This window comes from Hemiscyllium ocellatum, chromosome 2, assembly GCF_020745735.1.
Source record: "Hemiscyllium ocellatum isolate sHemOce1 chromosome 2, sHemOce1.pat.X.cur, whole genome shotgun sequence".
In the NCBI taxonomy this organism is placed as follows: domain Eukaryota; kingdom Metazoa; phylum Chordata; class Chondrichthyes; order Orectolobiformes; family Hemiscylliidae; genus Hemiscyllium; species Hemiscyllium ocellatum.
Genome location: NC_083402.1, coordinates 82,988,171 through 83,003,303, shown reverse-complemented (window position 1 = coordinate 83,003,303; position 15,133 = coordinate 82,988,171). Strand labels below are relative to the sequence as shown.

Sequence of the window (15,133 nt, the reverse complement as noted above, 5' to 3'; positions counted from 1 at the left end):
CTTAAATCTATGCCACACTGAGCGTTAACAATGGAAAACCCTTCCCCAATGTTTTTATCATTTCCAAGTCCTTTATGATATTAGAGTAAAAAGTGACGTCTGCAGATGCTGGAGATCAGAGCTGAAAATATGTTGCTGGTTAAAGCACAGCAGGTCAGACAGCATCCAAGGAACAGGAAATTCGACGTTTCGGGCCAGAAGAAGGGCTCTGGCCCGAAACGTCGAATTTCCTGTTCCTTGGATGCTGCCTGACCTGCTGTGCTTTAACCAGCAACACATTTTCAGCCCTTTATGATATTATGCAATTTTATGAAATCTCCTGATAGCTTTATTTGCTGTGAGGTGAACAACCCCAACTCCTTCAGTGTATCCAAGTAACTGTAGTCGCTCATCCCCAGAATCAGTCCAATAAATCCTTTCTGCAAAGCTTTCATGTTGTTGAAGAATGCCCACACATAAATGGCACCGATTCTTCCAGCTGTGGTTGAACTACATGATTTCTACATATTTAACATAAGTTCCTAGCATTTTATATTTACTAAGAATAAAGGTAGTAGCCTATTCAATTCGTATTTACAAAGCCAAGGATCCCAAAAACTTAATTAACACCTTTGTAAACCTGTCTCAACACTTTCAGAGATTTCTGCAGAGAAAGCTAGGTTTCTTCTTGCATCGCTTTAAAAATGACATGATTTAACATATTGTTTTTCCTCATATAACACCAAAATCACTTTGTTCCTTTTAGTATCAGATTTAATTTAACACATCTGTCCATTCCATCAAATTTTCCACTGATTATAATCATATCTGATACAAAAGAAGATGGGTTTGGTTGTTGGAGGCTAATTATTATAGTCCAAGCTATTGCATTAGAAATTTCTCAGGCCAGTGGTCCACCATTAGCTGCTTAATCAATGACATTCTCTCCATCACAGAGAGGAAGTGGGGATATTTAATGATAATTATTAGTGTTCAATACCATTCACAATTTCCAAGATCAGGAAACAGTCAGTCCTGCATGTAGCAAGTATTTGAATAACATTCAAACATGTACTCATAAGTGGCATCCAACTGCTACACATTGACTTCAACACTAGAAGTTATAACAATTGCCCCTCCACATTCCTTTGAATTCCCTACTGTTAACAACTTACGTGTAGCTATAAGAGAATCAGAAGCTGGGTATTCTATGGCAAGTGAAACATGTCCTTTCCCCAAATTAGGAGTGTGATAAAAACATTCTGCTTCCCTGGATGAATGCAGCTCCAACAATGCTTCAATGCAAAACAGAATACTTGATTGACACCCTTTCCATCACAAACAATCATTCTGTACACCAACAGCATTCCCATGACCACAGTGTGCACAATCAAGATGATGAACCGCTACAAAAGAGCTTAGTTGAAAGCATTTCCTTAAACTGTGATACCTACTGCCATAAAGGGGCATTAGGTGCATAGAGACTTCAGCTGCAAGTCACATACTTTGAAATATATTACAATTTCTTCATTATCACTGGGTCAAAATCCTGGAACTCTCCACTTTACAGCACATTATGCCAGCTTCACTAGCGACTGCAGCGATTCAATGTAATGTCTTGCCAGCACATTCTCAAAGGCGAACAGTAATGGGTGGTAAATGCTAGCTTGCTAATTATACAATATTCCAAGAATGAATTTTTAAAAAGTATTCACAGTAATTAAGGAAATTTAATAAATATTTTATGCAATAATCTTACCCCTTATGTCCAATCCCTTGCTTTCATTACCTCAATGTAAACTTCGTACTGACCAGTAAAACAATTTATACTTTCTGTATTGCCTTTCCAGATAGACAGGTGGCAAGCACAGAATTAGAAAGATGGAGATAGATTGGATAGAAAGACAGACTACAAAGTACATTTATATAATTTAGGGGACTTGGTGTGTTTTGCTAAAACGATACAAGGTAATAATCAGACACAAGGAAAGATACAGTTGCATTGGAGGGAGTCCAGAGAAGTTTAACAGGCTGATACTAGTTATGGAGGGATTCTCATATGAGAAAAGGTTGAATAGATTGGGTCTATACTTGTTGGAATATACAAGAATGTGGAGCAACCTTATTGAAACACAGAAGATTCTTAGGGGAGATACTTGAAAGGGTAGATACTTGAAAGGAGTTGTTTCGCATTGTGAGGGATTCTAGGACCAGAGTCCATAATCGCAGAGTAAGAGATTGCTCAATTATGACGGATGAGGAGGAATTCCTTCTCAGACAACAGTGAATCTGTGGAATTCTCTACTGCGTAGGGCGCTGGAAACGATGTTGTTTCAAATATATTTAAGGTCGAGATAAACATATCTTTAATAAGAAAAAGAATGAAGAATTATGGGGATTAGGCAGGAAAATGGAGGTGAGAATTATCAGATCACCTATGATCTCACTGAATGGCAGAGTAAATGAGATGGCCTGAATGGCCTACTTCTGCTCCTATGCAGCAAAAGAGAAACACACAAAGATAGAAGTGAAAACAACTGGAAAGAGAAACGGATTTATAAGGGGAAAGAGAGGGAAGGAGGGACAGACAGAGAAATTTAGATGGTGTTAGACATACAGATTATGAAGCAGAGAAGGAGAGGCTGCACATACACATGAATGGCTAACACAGGAAATGGAAAATAACAAAAAATAGAAATTGCTGCCGAAAGTCAGCAGGATTGGCAGCATCTGTGGGAAGAAAGCGTTTCGCGTCTGGTAACTCTTGATCAGAACTTTCACCAGCAATTTCTGTTTCTGTTCCAGGTCCCCAGAATCTGCAGCTTTCAAAAAAAAATTAATGGAAAATAACAGTGGTGGCACAATGGCTCAGTGGTTAGCACTACTGCCACATAGCACCATGGTCCCAGGTTCATTTCCAGCCTTGGGTGACTGTCTGTGTGGAGTTTGCACATTCTCCGTGTCTGCGTGGGTTTCCTCTGGGTGCTCTGGTTTCCACCCACAGTCCAAAGATGTGCAGGTTAGGTGAATTGGTCATGCTAAATTGCCCATAGTGAAAGGTGCATTAGTCAGAGGGAAGCAGGTTGGGGTGGTTTACTCTTTAGAGGGTCAGTGATGACTAGTTGGGCCATAGAGCCTGTTTCCACATTGTAGGGAATCTAATCTAAATCTAAAACATACTAGTATAAATGAAGGATTCTCTTTTGATGTTGAAGCTAAGGAAGTGATGTCATTATACAGAACAGAAACATCCATTCCCTATGTTTGATTGAAATGGACACATTTTCTATTCCTGTGCATGACCACAACAGAACAAAAATTAAACCACTTATTTAAAGAAAATGTCCAAATCAAAAGAGAAAGGAAGAAAATCAATAGAAAAAAACAAAACACTCCAAAGAAAACTTCAATTTACACCGTTCATGACAGCAGGACATTCCAAAGCACCTTACAGCTAATTAGATACTTCTAAAATGTGTTACTGCTATAATTTACGAAATGTAACCAAGACCAAATGCACTCAAATGTAGTCAGTTCTGATATAACGCGATAGTTCTGTTCTCGTGCAATCTCGCATTATAAGAAAATTGTGCAATAGCCATGCCATTCAAACTAATGGAATCACATTATAGCCAATACAGGTAAGGAAGGATCGGATTTTACAAATAATGGTCTAGGTTCTTCAATTGTGTTAAAGCAACATGTGTTATAGCAGAACCGACTGCAATCTGTTTTTCATAATGTAAGCTGGAAAATAAATATTAGCCAAAATACCATGGATGAACCATTCTGTTTTTGTGCAAAAGCATGATATATTTGTTTTTTTCATTCTAGATGGTAAGTGGGACTCAATTTAAAATAGCACTCTTATACATGTGCAGCACTTTCTCAGATACTGCAATGGCATTTCAGGTTCTTCTGCAAGGCGTGAATCCTGACTAGCTAATAAAACTTAATTATTTATTCAGTATACAATATGAGCATTCACAACCTGTAAGGTATGGATTTTAATGGTTTTGAAATACAACAATCTTTGATATACAGTTTATGTAAGAATGAATGATGCAGCAAAGGAGACCACTCAGACCTTCACTCTCATGAAACAGCTTTCCAATTAGTTCACTTTGCTACACTTTCCAAATGTTTCATTGCCTCTCAGGTTCCTTTTAAATCTTTCCTGTCTCACCTTAACCTATGCCTCAAGTTTTGAAGTCCCCTATCCTAGGGAAAAAGTCCTTCACCATATCTATTTCTTGTCTGATTGGGATGGAGGCTATCTTAAACAGGCTATGAATTTCACAAGTCTTGGATTTCTGTTTAAAAAAGAATAAAAAAAATCTATTTTCTGTGACAATTTAAAGAAAATGTGAAGTTCGATTATAAATTTTATTTGGTTAAATTGTGTTGTATTAATGTATTAATTGCTACATTTACAACTATTATGCTAAAAACTGAGGAAAGTAACAGCACATATATATATATATATATATGAAAGTTTTGTCAATGTTATTGCGGAAGTGTCTGTTTGATATTCTGTTACAGTGGAAGTTTGTTTGAACACTGAACAATAATAAGAAAACTCTTATTAGCAAAAGAAAATTTAACTAATGATATCCCTCTTGTTGGAGTCATCAGATCCCTATGCCTTAAACAAATTTGCAGTATATTGAACTGACTTAACAGACTTCCACTATATGACAAATGTTTGAATGCTCTCCTCTTTGAAACCAGAGGACATTCCTCTGGCTGAAAAACAAAGGATTCAGAAATTTATCAATTTGAAATAAAACTCACTCCACAGAAACCCACTGTATTGAGATTTGTCTATGGCTGTTGTAGTGATGTTTGCAAATTTGTTTTTATTAGCTAATCCTTCTACCATCAACCACAATTCTTATTCATAACTTCTGTAAATCATAAACTGACTAAATTCATTTCAACTAAGATTGTCAGTTCAAATCAGCTGAACATTTAACTCAAAGGCTTGACTATGTTGGAGAATGCACGATACTCTTCTGCCAGAACTCGATGGCTCAAATTCATCGAGGACAGCCTTAAGTTTAGTTCACCTATAAAGGGTATCTCCCCGTAAAAGTAATGAGCCAGAACAATGGAATTTTTTTTTAAACTGACCACATTTTCATAGTAGTTAGTCAATTTATAATGAAATGATAGAAAGACATATGAGTGGTAAAAACATTTTCACATTCCAACATTAATATATATTTATGCAGAAATTATAAAAAGCCATTTTTGTGCATGTTATGACTTTATTAGTTGCAGAACTATTGTGAATTAAAAAGCAACGATGTAGGAGTTGAACAGGAAAAAGCATTGTCATGAGTGATATGAAAGGAACTATAAAAATTGGACAAAACGTTTATTACAGTATCTTCACAATTGTACAATTACCTGGAGTTTTGTATGCAATTCTTATCAAATACAAACTACAAAACTTATCACAGAATTAGAAACAGCAATAGAAGACAAGGATGAACCAAATTAAAATTGCAAAAGTGGGTGTAAACAAATGCTAAGAGAACAATGTCCTACACTAAGAATAGGTTCTGCAAAATTCTCTTCTCAGCCTTCTTTGATTTGTGCAACTTGCATTGATTTTAGTTGGAAATGTTCAAGTATACAGGTATGCTGTCCATTTCTCTGTCTATCCCTATGTACTGTCCAGTATGCAACTTTTCAACTAAAAGCAAAACAAAATCATAGAACAGTAAGACACTAACAGGACCACTGATGGTATTGGCTGTAGACAACTGGACTGTTATGAATGCATGCATTGATGATATACAGCAATTTGATCAGATTAATCATCAGCATGGTCAACCTATTCCATTCTTTGCACGCCTGTCCTTTCTGCAAGCATGGTAAAGAGGGAAAGAAGTAAAATAACTGGTTAGTTTCACTGTAGTTTTCTTTGCTGCCTTTTATTGGAAAAGTATTTTAAGCTCATAGTTCCCAATATCCATTATACTGATTGCATATTGTACATACAGCAATCACTGCTGAAACATACACAGTTCTGAAAAAACTTACAAATAAAGAATTAAGAAATTTTTTAAAAAATCAATATTAGAAAGGTATCCCTGTACAGAAAATGTAGTCAAGTAACTATAAAAAAATTACCTGTAACATTTGCATGCCAATTCCCTCTCTCAACCTGTATGGTCTAATTACTCCATCTTCATGAATAAATCGAGGTGGGCGAAGGCTCTCAACATCTTCTGTTGTTTCTGTAGCTCTAACAAAAATGAGGAAACGTAAATAATTTTTAAACATATAATTTTCAAATTGAAAAGTCTTAAAATTTCTAGCAAAGCACCCTTTCCATGTATAAACAGAAATTTACACAAATATTAGGATGAACACCACTGAACAGTTAGTCATTTGGTAGACCATAATGTTGGTAAACACTAAAAAAAAGACACTTTGCTGAAGCTTTCTGTCTTTCACACTTTAACACAATTCATATGTAATACCAAAGTAAAGGAAAACAACACTTATGGTGTATAAAGTAGACTGTGATTGGTAGAGATATTGTCATGATGATGGAATTAATTCCTGATGAAGGGCTCCTGCCGGAAACATCGATTCTCGGATGCTGCCTGACCTGCTGTGCATTTCCAGCACCACTCTGATCTTGATGGAATTAACTGCCAAGTCTTGTTAAACTTTAAACAAAGCATGTTCACTCGGATTTGTCAAGGCATTACTCCACTAATAGAGAATGGCTATCACCTATTTTGAAGAGTTGAAACAGGCGAAGTGTTTTTGTGCATGCTCTTTCTGTCTACAAAGAACAAAGTCCTTTGTTTTACTATATGTAGCTTCTAGCACATTCAAACATGTTACATTTCAATCTGGGGTGTCAATTCCAAGTTGTCAGTATAATTCTTTACACACTTGGGATTATTCAGTAATTTACATGCAATCATGGAATATTATCTAATAATGGATATAGTACTGAGAGCTTTACAAGCACGGTTGGTGGGATATGGTGAGTATGTTCCTTGTTGTGAAAAGCCAAGAAGATATGTTGCTTGAGATACACCACTCAACAAACTTTTAAGATACCATAATCCTTCAGAGTAGTATGAGAAGTCTAGGCACCTTTTCAAACCAGAGGGTTCTCACATTAGGCCCAGCCATGAGTTCGCATGACATACTGTGAGAAATGGTCTGTGTTTTCATTCAGGTTTTTTTTCAACTAAAGTGTCAATTATCCCATCAGACCATTGACTGCACTTTTATTAAAGAAACACAACTTGTGGTAGTTTAAGGTGAAGTGACAGGTTGAAATGGACAATCATTCATGATAACCTCTGCTTGTGTGGGAATTGAACCCATGCTATTGGAATCACTCTGCATTACAAACCAGTCATCCAGCCAACTGAGCCAAACTAATTTCCTCATCTACATTACTGACAGTGCAAAAACTATTGCTTCATTTGGTAATCAGAGAGATCAACTTTAAAATATAATGTACTCTACTAAATATTCTCCTCCTTGCGAAATTTCTGCAATAAAATGAAAACCATCTTGAAGCTAATCTCTATTTAAAAAAATTAGACATGCCAATAGTAAATGCGTGTCATCAATTTCAATCTGGATTGGGTCAGAAGAAAACTCAAAAACATTGCAGCCTATTTTTTGTTTTGCATAATCACTGGAACCATCATTTAATAAATAATGGAGTAGTTTAAACTTAGTTCTCCCGTGAAATATTCCACAGCTTTTTATATTCATTTATTTCACAGGATGTGGTCTTAGTGCCTCAACTAGCATTTATTGCTCATCCCTAATGATAAAAGGGGTTATCAACAATGTTATTAAGGGACACTTGCTTGCCAATAATCTATTTTCTGACCCTCAGTTTGGGTTCAACGTGGATCACTCAGCTTATGATCTCATGGACACTGCAGCTCAACTCCAGAGGTGAAGTGAGAGTTGCTGTCCTTAGGATAGTATTTGACAAGTGACCATCAAGGTGCCCTTGCAAAACTGGAGTCAATGAAAATCAGATGGAAAATTTGGCTGAATGCAGTCAGACATCGCACAAAAGATTGGCTGAGTTTCTCCAGCACCCGGTTTTAATGCCCGTTAACCCAGTGTGTATACACAAATACATGAATAACTAGTTCTATAACACTTTTGACTGGATATGGGGGACAGATTTAGAAGCACGAGTGTTGGCTCACAGCTACCTTCATCCAGATAGGGCTGTTGTTTGATGGTTGAATGAATTCTACACCTTTTTGAAGGTTTAGAAGAATGAGAGAGGCAATCTCATTGAAAATATGCAAGATTCTGAAGGTAAGGTCTTAATGTGGTAGACACAGAAATTATTTCACTATCTCAGGGAATCTAGAATATGTGGTCATAGCCTCAGGATAAGAGAACAACTATTTGCGATTGAGATGTGTTAAAATTCAATCACTCAGGGATTCTAAATCCTCGAATTCTCTAGAAGGTTGCTCATACTACGTCATTAAATACACTCAAGCTAGTTTTTGATCTCTTGGGGAATCTTGAGTTACTTTAAATGAACAAGAAAATATAGTTACAAAAGAGATTCAATTATGATCATATCAAATGGCAAAACCATACTCAACAGGCCATTTGGTTTAATCCTGCTTCTACATCTGATCCTGATGTTCTTACGAAGGCTGTTTTGTAATATAGTGCCAGCCTTGAAAATGCATTTTTATCCTTGCTTCTTGAATCATAGATTAATGAAATTACACCTGATTCCAAGACTTTGGCACACATTCTAAATTGACATTTCAGTGAGAGGAATGCTATACATTAATTATCCCATCTTCGGGACAGTGTATTCGGGATAGCAAAATCCCCTTTCAGGGAGAAGAAAACTAACAGCTAGTGTCATGAGAAATTTATCTTTCATACTGGGTGTAAATTAATTCAGGACAAGGAGGACAGTTTCTAATTTAGATAAGAAATTTGTATTGCACAGTTCAGTGCAAATTGCTCAAATCTCAGGAGTTTTAGTTGAGTCTTCAGAAGGTAGTGTTGAAGTTACAAAATAAGTTAACTAGTGGGCAGACCAGCAAGAAACAAAATTCAACTTCAATCAGCTGCACACAAGGAAAAAAAAATTTGCATCACCTGTAATCCAGAAAACATGTCGAGTTAGCGAGTTAGTGAAACTGGATGAGACCTAGAAATATTTGCATTTGGCTCAGTGTTCAACATACAAAAACTATCTGGAGAACCAATTAACAAAACAAACAGACTACTAAACTGTTTAACAAAATTTACAAAAAAAAATGAAGAAAGAACAGAGTACGTCAGAACACCGAATCTATAATAATAATCAGTAAAATTTAAATTTACATAGTTTAAAATTTTTATTAGCAAATTGATAATATAAGCTATTACTAAAAGGTTAAATTATATTTTAGATTTTAATTTGGTGACAACAAAGCCATGAAAAAGAAAGGAGTGATGTGCTATTAAAGGATTTGGCAATTGCACTACTTTACGGAGTTGGGATACTATGTTGCAGGAGGGGTACTGTAGTGATGAAAATATGCTGCGTCAACTCACCAAATAATAGATATAAGAGTATATAGTTGTAATGAAGTCACAGGATTATAAAAGATTATGGGAGGTTTGAGAAAGAAAACAACAGAAGACCACTTTCATTGGTGGCTAGCAAGGGGGGGAAAAGTTAAGTTTCACAGAAGTACCAGCACAGACATTACAGATTGAAATATGATTTTATTAAATTGGTATATGCCAGAGAAAAGCATATAGTCTGATAACACTTCATACTTTTGTTTTTTAGATTAGATTAGATTACTTACAGTGTGGAAACAGGCCCTTCGGCCCAACAAGTCCACACCGACCCGCCAAAGCGCAACCCAACCAGACCCATTCCCCTACACCTAACACTACGGGCAATTTAGCATGGCCAATTCACCCAACCTGCACATTTTTGGACTGTGGGAAGAAACCGGAGCACCCGGAGGAAACCCACGCAGACACTGGGAGAATGTGCAAACTCCACACAGTCAGTATCCTGAGGCAGGAATTGAACCTGGGTCTCTGGCGCTGTGAGGCAGCAATGCTAACATTTTTGGACTGTGGGAGGAAACCGGAGCATCCGGAGGAAACCCACACAGACATGGGGAGAATGTGCAAACTCCACACAGTCAGTCGTCTGAGGCGGGAATTAAACTTGGGTCTCTGGCGCTGTGAGGCAGCAGTGCTAACCATTTTGGACTGTGGGAGGAAACCAGAGCACCCAGAGGCACTGTGAGGCAGTAGTGCTAACCACTGCGCACCGTGCTGCCTTGCTGAGTTACAAAGACTGCAGATCACACAGATAAAGTATTGCACGATACACTGATTTATTACGAATGACTGGACAAACTCAACAAGAAATACTCATTGTCTTGAATAAGCTAGTTAGTGGCTAGTTAGTAGGACTGACTACTGGAAGTAGTGAGATCACTGTGTGAAACAGGATTGCAGATTGTAGGCGATATTCTGAAATTATGCAATAGTTTTATACTGACATGATGAGGGAACCACAGGCTTTCTCAGGTTAGATGCGCTAAGATGTTGCTTAAGTATTCTTACCTAAATTACACAAATATTAATGTGAATATTATTAACATTTACAACTGTCAAATTTGTAACAACCCACAACTCTGAGCAGATATGTCTTAGACATCATAACACTTCAATTTCTAAGTTTGGGTTGGGAAGATAAACAAAATATAAATTCTACTACCTTTTTACCAATGAAAACTCTCTCCCTCTCTGTCACATGTACTGAATTAGTATGCACAATTGTGTCACCCATGTTCTTTGTTCTGCCAGTACACAACTATAGGACAATGGTACTGTTGGGCTTTCTTGCTGAAAATGACTGCCTCCTTATTTATTGCATTGAATACTAAATCTCAGCATTAAGTGTTTTCAAGCTGAAAGATTTTAGAAACATGTATGGTGCTAACAATATAAAACCCTGTGGTCTAAACTGAACTTTAAACTTAAACATGCTTCCATACACATTTCTAAAATGTGCTTTTGGTCATGGAGATTTGAAGCATGAGCAGAGCCTTCAGCAGTCAGCCTGATTCTCCCATCTCAGCCCCACTTTGCTTCAAATTGAGACAAATGGAGGTAACCCCCATTATGTGATTTGAGACACTCAATTGTCTGAATGTTGACCACTTAATTAATGGTGAGTCAAGAAGGTCGTACATGTGCATTCTCATGCAGCACCTAATTGCTGAGTTGGCATGAAGACTGCAAGCAGCTCACTAAAGCCAACTCACTCATTATTTTCAAAAAGGACCGCAGATGCTGGAAATCAGATTGCATGAAGTTTACATGATCTTGCCATGCCTGTGTGGGTTACCTCTGGATGCTCTGGTTTCCCCCCACAGTCCAAAGATGTGCAGATTAGTTAGATTTGCCATGCTAAATTTGCCCTATAAAGGCCAGGGATGCGGAGGCTGGGTTAAAAAAAAAGAGGTGAGGAGGTGCATCTGGATGGGATGCCCTGCAGAGAGTTGGTACAGATGGGCCAAATGATGTTTATCTGCACTGTAGGGATTCTATGATTCATTTCTGGACTACTTAAAATTTTTTTAAAAATGAGAACATTTGCTACAAACCTGTCCAGAATTCAATGTTTTTGAAACAAAGAGTGAAATTTAGTATAACTCTTGTGAGTAGAAAATGAGGTGGGCAGTTGCACTTAATTGAGTTGACAGCTGGGTTTTAGGTTGGTGATGGATTGAGGGTATACTGTGTTTCTACCTTTGGAATTATGCATCAAACAAGAAACATGTGCTTTCAGATTCATGACTGGTTAAAGGAGGCACGCAACAGTGAAATTGACCTCATGGTGGATTTGGACTGAGTAAGAGCTGCTTTTCTTATATAGAGAACTTTATTGAAGCAGGGATATGTATGGCAGGTACACGAAGAATGGAGGCTGGAAAACAGGAAAGGGGATGAAGCAGGCAAAGTTCCAATGCCAGAAGGATAGACTGATGGAGATAGGCAGAAGGAGAAATGTTCTAAGGGTGAATGAAAATTAGTGAATGAAAATGAACAGGGGCACCAAAGGCAGGTCAAGAGTGAAGGATCAATGTACCATACACACCCAGGTCATGTTCAATGCATCCAGATCCCAGCCAGAATTAGGTTTCTGATCTTGATATGTAGCTGTGCAACTGCCGCAAATTCGGAGGATTTGGAATGGAATGGATACCTAGCTGAGGCTTGTTCAAATATGATGCAAGGACCTTCAATCATATGGTATGTACATATCTAATTTGCTTGGCACTAAATAATTTAATGTGGTCAACTGCTTCAAGCAGAAGTGCTATGCACTTACATTTCCATTATCAGGAACTGTCACATGCAAAGATGATTCTGTCCAGATACGATTTCACTCAATATTTTACCTTTTAATCCCTTGAAAAGTGCTGCTGGCTAGGTCTATGATGCCTCCGGTGGGTCTTGCAACAGCCCCAACCAAGCCCTTGCCAATACCTTTGAAGAAACCAGCTGCACCTTCTTTCTGTGCACCTAAAAAATTAAAAGGTAAATTTCCATAACTAAGAACATTTAAAACTGGTAAATCATCATAATATTTTTCTTTTTACCTTTAATAGGTTTTGTCACTATTCCTGTGATTCCACTCACAAATCCCTAAAAAGATAAGAAAAAAATTACCAAAACTTATTCCCTTTATTAAATATTACTACATTATGGCATATTTGACAGAATCAACATGCAACCAGAGGAATCTGCAACAATCTATGCAGTTGTATAGTGCTTACACTTTGAACTAGCAATCTGAATGTTTGGATGAATAAAATCCACATACAAAGACCTGGCATCAATTAATAAAAAGAATGCTGAAGGAGTGTGTTATCCTAAAAAGCTTACTGGTTCATGAAAACGAAACCTGACTGCAATTCCAGACCAATGTGAATGGCTCTTAACGATGCTCTAAACTGCCCTAACAAGACACGCCATAATACAAAACCTTTAGATAGGATAACAATATTAAATTTCAGCTGTGCCATGCGATCTTGGCATTCAAATTCAGACATTACAAAGACACAGGCCAGTAGAATCTACATTCACAAAAATCTGGAAAAGAGTGTCAGAGGAAGAAAAGCAAACCATATTCAAATAATAAAGTAACACATATAGAATTATATTTTTTAGCCAATATTCCCTGAGCAGGGCATTCCATCCGAGGAAGCGGCACAGCAGTATAAAGACAACGGACAGGTGTGGAATTAAAGTAATCCTGAGAGTTAGCAAATGAATCAGTACTGCACGCTGAACACCCCAGTTGAAGGAATTACTGAGGGTAACAAGTGCACATAATTTCTAAGCCCAAGAAGAATGGTTTGAAGTAGGTTGGGAGTGAATCAACAGAAAACACTATCACTTGTGTACTCATCTTCACAAATTTAGCTGCCACAGATAAGTTTGCTCATGACAGCATTGCTGGAATCATCACTGCACTGTTAGTTAATCTGGAGAACAACTGCTGGATTTTCACGCCTCTGTCCATACTCAAATGGAGGCAAGCCGGCTGAAAACATGGCAGAATTGCCTGATTCCAGGCTTCACACCCCAATTACCATCACAAACTTTTAGTAGTCCAGATTAAGGATACAGATGGTGAGCCCATTTGCAACTGTCCGTTGTATGCTACATTCAAAAACAGTCTTCCAGACCTCCAGTAATTTTAATGAAGGTGGGATTGCCACTGGAGATCATACAGCTGAGAGGTGTCATGAACAAAGGGGAGCCTTAATGTGGAATTTGTAATCCTTTGACAGACAAGTTCAAAAGGTGTCACCAATTTTATATTGGTAATGAAATATTATTAGATTAGACTTACAGTGTGGAAACAGGCCCTTCGGCCCAACAAGTCCACACCGACCCGCCGAAGCGAAACCCACCCATACCCCTACATTACCCCTTACCTAACACTACGGGCAATTTAGCATGGCCAATTCACCTGACCCGCACATCTTTGGACTGTGGGAGGAAACCGGAGCACCCGGAGGAAACCCACGCAGACACGGGGAGAACGTGCAAACTCCACACAGTCAGTCGCCTGAGTCGGGAATTGAACCCGGGTCTTCAGGCGCTGTGAGGCAGCAGTGCTAACCACTGTGCCACCGTGCCGCCCACAAATTATGTAAGGTATATATGTTTTTTACTGTAGTGATTGATGCTGTGCTCTTAAAAGATAAATGAGAATTAAATTAATTAGTATTGTTAGTTAGAGAAGAAAATTAATTATATGCATTATACACCGGATGATGTTTTCCTTTGTACTGAACAAAATTGATGCTTAGATCAGACTGCATCAGTTGTTTTAATCTTTCCATGGAATGGAAGTCAGACGTCCATTGCTCTGCTTCAAAGCTAAAGCAGATGATCGAATTCCTTCAATGACTTTACAGGCGTTAATGTTTTTAGCTCTGTAGGTTTTGTTGACACAGCTGTTTAATAGTACCAAATACTTATGCTGCAGAATAGCCATGCTGATTACATACAGCCAGAATTGCATTCACCCAAATAAAATATGAGAAATTTTCAAAGCATGCCTGGCCATAAAACAAGAAAATGTCCATCCATTTAATTAGTCTATTCTTAGGAAAATAATGGACTGGGTCATTGAGAATGCTACTAAGTGGCATCTGCTCATCAATAATCTGCCCAATGATGCTGAATTTAGGTTTCACCAGGATTACTTAGTTCTTATCCTTATTACACTCTTTAAATATGGACAAAAGAGCTAAACTCTACAGCTGAAGTGATGGGGACTACTCCTGGAAGCAAGGCGGCATTTGATCAATTGTGACATTAGGGAGCACTTGGAATCAGGGGAAAACTCTTTGTTGGTTAGAGTCAAACTTTGCAAAAAGGAAAGTGGCTCTGATTATAATATTTGCACCACACAAGTGGCAGGCAATAGCCATCTACAATAATCAAATCAACTGATTCAAGACAATCAAACCACCTTCCCTTGACCTTCAAAGGCATTATCACTACCAAATCCCACATTATCAAAATGCTGAAGTTATCACAGACCCGAAATTGAACTGGGTCAGCCATATAA

The 15,133-nt window shown here is 37.7% G+C and overlaps 1 protein-coding gene across 3 annotated transcripts in view; it reads right to left on the bottom strand.

Moving 5' to 3' along the window:
• vps13a (vacuolar protein sorting 13 homolog A) overlaps nt 1–15,133 on the bottom strand; it is a 410,927-nt gene that overhangs the window by 40,794 nt on the left and 355,000 nt on the right. Inside the window, exons 66-69 of one of the 3 annotated variants that reach the window (XM_060837981.1) lie at nt 12,645–12,690; nt 12,444–12,567; nt 6,121–6,235; nt 5,506–5,680 (exon numbers count right to left, since the gene is read on the bottom strand). In XM_060837981.1, the coding sequence (XP_060693964.1) occupies nt 5,651–5,680; nt 6,121–6,235; nt 12,444–12,567; nt 12,645–12,690 (315 nt within the window). In that variant the 3' untranslated portion in view covers nt 5,506–5,650. Of the gene's footprint in view, nt 1–5,505; nt 5,681–5,703; nt 5,851–6,120; nt 6,236–12,443; nt 12,568–12,644; nt 12,691–15,133 lie in introns of those variants that run through there. The other 2 variants (XM_060837974.1, XM_060837965.1) reach the window with 2 other exon arrangements.